General features: G+C 30.4%; 1 protein-coding gene across 1 annotated transcript in view; it reads left to right on the forward strand.

Annotated features, from left to right (window-relative positions):
• Positions 1 to 587: 587 nt before the first annotated feature.
• The window catches only part of LOC107445971 (uncharacterized), a gene marked incomplete at its 5' end in the record, with an annotated part of 10,494 nt that continues 2,877 nt past the window's right edge, over positions 588 to 8,204 (forward strand). The window contains 2 exon segments of the mRNA XM_071185404.1: positions 588 to 610; positions 3,787 to 4,062. Coding sequence (XP_071041505.1) covers positions 3,800 to 4,062 — 263 coding nt within the window.

The raw sequence follows: 8,204 nt of genomic DNA on the forward strand, positions 1-8,204 counted from the left end.
ATGTTCCCACAACAAATCAATACCTCTGGGGGTACTGATCCAGGAGTTTCCTTGTCTTCTGGATTGGTTCAAAATTACAAGGCTACGGAGTTGAACGTAAGTAGTCGTAAACCCATGAAATTGGGTCGGCTTTTCAACGACGATTATAAAATAAAATAAAATAGCCCATCGTGTAGCTCTAGTGAGACGTAAATGAACAAATCAAATCAAATCCAACCAGACTAACCCGGCCTACATCCTTTATATTACTATTTTATAATATAAAATGAAGATCGAACTCACTAACCCTCGAACAAGGGTCCAACTCCCTAACAGTCCAACCTGCTCAACACAAGCCTGCATGTAATTCTATCAATAAATAAATAAAATGAACAAACCACATGGCTTTCTTGGCCATGTTTTACCTCCCTCAAAACACTGTGCGAAGTGTGGAGATAGCGGGTTCGAATCCCGTTACCCTGGATGCATCTTCGCACCGTCCTTCTACTTGACAAAGGTTCATAAGTTTTAATTGCGCAGACAAGCCTGCAAATTTATGTCGTACAAATAAGTAAACAACAATAAAAAAAATTGCCATTTTTATCGAACGCATTTTGCAGCGCAAGAGTGGGTATGTATGCCTATTTTTTAATGCTCTGCAAAATTTGAATTCTTTAAAATTTTTATCATTATTACCTATTAGCTTGTATTTGAAAAAAAATTAATTTTAGACCCAATCAGACTTAACGAATGTTGAAACTTTTTGTGAGATCAAACAAAACGTGTATATTTTCAATTGCAATTGAGTATTTTTTTTAAAAATTTAGTCGTTATAAAATATTTTCTATATTTAGTGTTTATATTATCTTAACTATTCTATAAAAATATATATCGCAAACGCCATCAAGTGCCTTGTTGAATGATCAAGATCGAAGTATAGATAAAATAGGATTGTACCAGCATTTCAGCTAATTAGAATTATTTTGACTTTGACGGTATATCAGTCTTGTATTTTTGTTTTAAATATTTAATGTTGTAAAATGTATTAATGATAAATATTGCTCAACTTGTTTTAAATAACATATTTCGGAACTTCTGTAATCTCACTAATAGCAAGGTGACTACAAGGTGTCAAATTCAGCAAAGTCAAACATTTCGTTTGATCGCATTGCAGTGCTATCATATTACGGTAAATAGTTAAATTACTGTTTTTTTCCAACTATAATTCATTATTTTATTGTAATTTATAATCAATGTGATGAAAATTATGCATTTTTTTATGAATTAAAAAATTGGTACTTTTCGGTTAACAGGGGGCAAATTAATCAAACTATTTTTTTTATCACAAAGAAAATGACTATCAGCCATAAAATAAATTAATAAAATTTTAAAAAAAAATAGTTGAATTTACTTACTAACCCAAAAGTACCAAATAATTAAGAAACGTAGTAACACATGATTGAAACCTTTACTTTTAAATAAACATTAGTTTATTAAACACTATGTAATAAAAATGTAATATAGCTATACAATCAGATTTATTACATTATAAACATTGTTTAGTAAGAACACTTGCAGAATGCGCTTTTGGGTGTTATCGATATCGACCTCTGATTGTCGATCTATTTTCATGTTTCGATAATGTGAGAATAATCAAGTTTATGAAATATAAGCAAGGTGTTCTGTAATCATCGCCTTTACTATATATTTATCGATCGCTTGTTAAATTAAGTTAAAATTATGTACCAATGATGGGTTGAAGGTAATTATTTAAGAAACGAAAAAACAGAATCGTTATATCAAATGTGAAGAATGAAGTGTTTTGTACAGAGAAATTAATTCCCAAGATTTTTTTTTCACATATAGCTTTATTTCTTCAGCTCTCATCTTCCTCCCCCCTTTAATTTTTGAGGGTGGAAGAGAAGTGAATTTTATTAATGCAAGCAGCTGAGGTATTGTAAATGTTGTATTTTAATCAATTTATTTATTTATTACTTTAAACTGTATGAAATCGAAATATTTAAAGTTTGATTTATTAAAAGTTATATGGGTTTTTATGGAGATTTATTAGTTCCACATTAGACAATTGTCTTATAATTTTTTATTGTTCTAATTTTGAATTAAACTTCTTTACTTAAAGTTATTTACAGAATTTTGGTGTCAGAAATTCGATGTGACAATTTCAGTTCAAAACTTAATGTACTACTTCTCAATTATGGATACCAAATTTTTTAAACTAAAAAAACGAACTCTTTGCTTTTTAAAATATCAGGGGAAGGATTAGATCGAGTTGAATTTCGAACTTTTCATTTCCCCCCTTTCATTTAAGTTACAGAATCAACAATTAATTTGGCTAAGTTACCTATTTTTAAATACATTTATCCGTTGCATTTAATAAGGGAAAAAGAAAGTAAGGAGTGATTGCCTACTAGAAAGACAGTTATAAATTACAATTTTATTTATTTACTATTTTTAATTTTTTTTTACGAATAAAAATAAAATTATTTTTATGCATTCGCTTATGACAATAAGATATTTCAGGCCTAGTCACATTTACAAAATGCTTTATTTTTGGCCAAAATTAATTATTTTCATGCGTCACCTGCGGGGCAAACCAATCTAGGGCAGATTTATCAGTAACTATGGGAGGTATTCGTGGTTTTCTTCTTCATGCAGTACAACTGCGAGTAAGTTCCACCAAAAGTTTGTCCCAATGCTTGATCCAGGAGTTTCTTTGTTTTCTGAGTTGGGCTCAAATTTAGAAGTCTTCGGGGTTGAGCATTGATTGTCGTAAACCCAAAAATGGGTTTGTTATTCAACGCCGGTTGTAAGATGAGAAAATAAACTAAAATAAAATAAAATAAAGAACGACGAAAATAATTACACAAAAGCAAATATAGTATAGATTCGACTCCAATAGAGTCGAACAAGAAGCATCCTCTGTAAAACTCAATGTTTAACTATGTTTCGACGCAGAGGAAGGTTTTTGTTTATGGAACCAATATTATAGTTCTTTTGTTATTTTTACCATTATTTGCATATTATATGTTAGAGACCCAAGTGTCCCGCAGTGGACTGATCGTTAAGACACGGTTCCCAGCAGATCACCGAAGTCAAGCATCACTGGCTACGGTCAGTGTGCGGGTGGGTGACCACTTGGATCAGCCTGCGTAGGGACCGAGGGTGTGCGGTATGGGTCCTCGTTAAACTGTTCTACCGTAAAGTGCTCGACTTCGCGTGCAGGTCGTCGGGCTACCAAAGCGGGGGTGCCATCCCCTCTGCAGAGGATCAAAATTGCGATGGCATGTCTTCGGATCATCCTCAGGGATGTTTCCCAGACCGTCGCCAATAGCCCATTGTGCAGCTCTAGTGCGACGTAAATGAACAACAACAACAACAAAGAGACTCAAGCTTCCGAATATGTGGTTTTAATCAGAAAAACGAGTCTTATATGGTAGAAAGTAAACTCCTAAATGTGATAAAAAAAAAAGTTACGAAGCATTTTAAATTAATTGCTTAAATATTTAAATAAAATTCATATATTTTGATTAAGACTCTTTTGATATTGTGGGATACTTTAATAGTGTAATATTACTCTACATTTTGGCCATGAAACGAAATGCACAAGACTCAAATTGTAATTGTTCTTAATTGTTACAAAAAAAAATATTTTTTTTTTGCTCTAATTTTTGAGCAATTTGATATTATGTTTAAATCATATATCATGATATTATGTTGTTTATGTTTAATGTATTCTTACAGTTTGAAAAAAAAAACATTGAGAGTATTCTTTATTGTATCCGAAAGGTTTTGCATCAAAATGGCTGCTGTTACGGACATCACAAATGAAATTGAAGATAAAAAAGAATTCTTGCGTAGCGCAGGAAGGAGGCTTGACTTAAAAGGTTTAGTCGATGAAGAGATTCTATACACATTTTGCGGAAATGGACGCAAGTATATTCTATTCATTCTACAGCTTTACCCAAAAATCGGAAAAGTATATTTTACAAATCTCATGGACTCTTTTAACGTTGAACACATTCCACGTAAAGCAGAATTGCTCACTGCTGACCTTCAAGATATGTAAGTAACTGTTTAATTCACTTTACTTGATTCATTCTCATATTCCAGTATTTCCCAAAGTGTGGTACGTGTACCCCAAGGGGTACGGGGACAGTTTAGCGGGGGTACGCTTTTTTATGCAAAATATCTTGCAACAAACGAAAATTTCCAAAATTTTTATTTGAAAACAAAGCTAGCCATGAAAATTTACGATCACGTATTTTTCTTTTGGCTATTTTTTGCAAATTTAACAGTTAATAATTACTGGTGTCAACAGCCAGTAGTGATTTTTAACTTTTGTGTAATTTTTTTATAGTAAAAAATGCATTCATTTTTTTATTAGTGGTGCATAGGGTTACGAAAAATTTAGAAATGGTACACAAAAGTCATAAGTTTGGGAAACATTGGCATATTCGATTAATTCTACAGCTTTTTCCAAACATTCGAAGAGTATATCTAACACATCTCGTGGATTCTTCTAATGTTGAAAATATTCCAACGCAGAATTGCTCGCTGCTGACATCATGCACACGAGATATGTAAGTAACTGTGTAAATTGCTCTTGTTCTTACAAAGTAAAATTACATAGTTAGTCCATACAACTGTTGCAAACTTAGAGGAAAGGTGGATCACGTAATGAGGATTAAGAATCGGATAGCAAGTTATCGGAAACAAAGGATATCATCTGGAAATGTCATCGTACCTCGCTAGGGGCGCCTATTCGTCTTAAACTAGCTTTTCATTCACATTTGAAACATTAAATTTTCTCAAAGATGCTTTAACGTCTTATTGCCTAAAATTGCATTTAAATAATCCCATAAATAGCTGCTTTTTTTTGTAATCCAATGATTTGGTGATTATCTTATCGATCTAATCACATTGGTCACCAAATCATGGAACTATAACAAAACAGCTATTTATTAGTCATTTGAAAGCAATTTATGACAATAATTTCTAGGAAATGGAAAACGTAAATAAGATAATTAAAAATACTGCTTTAAATGCGCATGAACAGCCAGTTCATGACGGGATGTTACCAGCAGTGGCATGCGATGACTATTTTGGGGAAATATTCTATGTAGTTCTCAATTCTTAGGGTGTGCCTTACCTTCCACCTATGCGGCATTTCAGGAAAATCTTCTGGGAATTAAGCCAAATATATAAAATAGCTGAAAACGTCAATATAATAGACTTCAATATTACAACGTCAAGAAACGTTAATAATTAAAGTCTCAGTTTTGTGAATATGGAAATCTTTTTTGACATAATTTGTTAACATTCCAAAAGTTATCCCAATGTTGTGCATTCTATTCTAAGCGCATAAAACTATGCAAAAATTAAGAATTACTCATTAGTTTTGATAAATTTCATCCTAGCGGGAAAAAATCGGTGATTTTTAAGAAATGTTTAATAACTTTTAAAATATTTCAGCCATTCGTTCCATTCTAAGGCCTAGAAAATTTTTAGGGTAAGATATATATATGGTTTCAAATTATACCTTTACCTCAAATGTAGGACACTGAATCTGTGTTTTTTTTTCTTTTTTTTTGCTTGGCGAAAGAACTTAAAAAAATACTGTTAATTTTTTTTGCCAAGTCTTTTAGTTTTGGAGATATCAGTGGAAGATGGATCCAAATGATAGTTTTTGAGTGTTTTTGGATTTATAAAAGATACTTAGTATATTTGGTGACAAACAGTCGATAAATAACCTTATAAATCTCCAGTTTTAGCTATAAAGTAAAACTCCAAACACGAACGCTATGACTCGAACAGTTTCAGTAAGTGGCTGCGATTTATAGATTTTGCCAATCGAAAGTTAGTCATAAATAAATTAAGATAAGACAAAATCGTAATTTTCAACTATTAACACATGAATTTTAAAGCTAATTTACTTTAAACACATAGGAATATTCCATAGATTATTCTTGCACTCAGTTCTTGATTTCATTTTGATAAAAGGATGATATTGATAAGGCTGGCTTTATCGAATATATTTTATTAATGTAATGGTTCAAGAAAGTATTACTATAGACAAGCATAGTGTAACTACCACTACAAATATTAAATACTAATTTACTACTATATAAAACATGCCAACTTTACAAGAATGAACTTTCAATAAATTAAAGTAATCGTATACAAAACGATAATTTTATCTGCGGAAAGCAGAGGGGGAAGGGAAACGTTGATTGTTTATATTTTAGGTTATTTTGATTTATTAATTTTAATTTAATTGTATTTAAACATGCCTTCAAAATAAAATACAGTTACACCAAAAATTAAAAATAAAGTGATTTAACACTTTAACTTAAACTTACTTAAATCAATTAGTCACGATCGAGAGAGAAGACGAAGTTCTTCATTAGTTCCCACTGTAAATTTCGTGTTTTATTTATGATATTTACAGTTATGATGATTGACTTTTTTTAATTAAAACTAATTGAAAGAGAAAATAGTTGCATTGGTTTTCTTTTTTTTCCTTTTTTTTATTACTTTTTAAAACATTAAAAAATTTATATCACTAACTTCAGGGGCCCTTTCTTTTAAATAAATAAAATTTTAATGGAACTATTTTTAATTTGGGGTATAAACCTAGGAATTTAAATTCAGTTTCAATGAAATGGACGGTCCGGTACCATTTGATCCACGGACCGGTACCGGTCCGCTGACCAGGGGTTGGGGAACACTGCCCTAAGCTAACGAGCTACTTCCGAAAATTATTAAACTGGAAGTAAAATATCATAATAGGCTTTTAAAAACACTTTTAATGTAAGAAGAAATTTTCTTAAAAGAAAAAAATATTTATTTATTGACAATCATAAAAAAATTGAAAATTATTAAAAAACATTATTTACTTATTGACATTGTAAAGAAAAATCAAGACAAGTTTGTTCACCTTGATGGTATACATTATTAATTTAAAAATGCATTTTTATGCCTGCATATTAACTATTTGACGCAGATGAGACACGGGTCAGTTACCTTATTATGTATTTTCTTCCCGACTCTCTAATTACAAGTAAAAATATGTTTTGGTATTTTCTAACTAAAATAAACAGTCGAATAGCTACTAAAAATATATATAAGATTATCGTAATTATATTTGTATTAAAATCCAAAATCCAAAAAAAGGAGTTTTCATTCCTGTCATTTCATTTTTTTCATTCTTGTTCAAAAATTTATCAATAATTGATTTTACAAATTAAAGAAATTTCAGCGATGATCAATTGTTTCTCTTAAATCTAAATAACTGCAAATTTGAAGAATTAGTGCTTGATAGGAAGCCGTGTTTGGAATATTTTAACTTCAACATAGAAAAGGATTCCAGTGTTTCATGCAGCATTTCCTAACCTTAAATTATTTAAGTCCCAAGTATAATATTTTTAACTTACTTTGACCTAAATTAATACAACATAATGGAAAAGTATGAAGAAAAAAAATGTTTAATGCATAGTTTGCGTCAAAGGGTTAAACTACGTTAATCTGTAAAACTCGTGTAGTAGCTAATGAAATGTTCATTTAGCTACTACTCGATGCTAATGAAATGTTCATAGTAGCTGAAGAAAATGTTCATTTTTTACCACGTTTATATAAACTTGCCTTCGTGTATGTCTGTCCGGGTGGAATTTTGTAATCGAATTTAAACTAACTTCCCGACTAGCTACAAACTTCAAATTTAGCACACTTTTCAGAATTGGATGACAATGCATGAAAATGAAGAGAAAAGACATACAAAGTAAAATAAAATTAAAATTTGAAAAAAAAAATTTTTTTTCGAGATCGTCTTTTGTTGTTGATTCCATTATTTCAAATTAGTATTACATGTCAGATGAAAAGATTTTTATTGTCGGAGTATTTTTATTGGCTGAAAAATCACGTGGTAGGATCCAGTTTTTCCTCATTTCCAGATCGTTTTGGTTGTCATCAGCATAAAACTAATGAAAGTCGTAAAGGTATTGTTTTTCTATAAAGATTTTTGTATCCCTAATTTAAAATGAAAGTTCTATTATTTTAGTAGTGGTCTTGTAGTAGTCTTGACTACTCTTGACTAAGAAAAATAATCTAAATAAAAATATATATTTTTAAAAACCACGTTTTTTGTAGTGAAGAATAATAATTGAAAAGTAATAATTTTTAAAAAATATAAAATAAAAATTAAAAAT

This window comes from Parasteatoda tepidariorum, chromosome 9 (assembly GCF_043381705.1).
Source record: "Parasteatoda tepidariorum isolate YZ-2023 chromosome 9, CAS_Ptep_4.0, whole genome shotgun sequence".
In the NCBI taxonomy this organism is placed as follows: domain Eukaryota; kingdom Metazoa; phylum Arthropoda; class Arachnida; order Araneae; family Theridiidae; genus Parasteatoda; species Parasteatoda tepidariorum.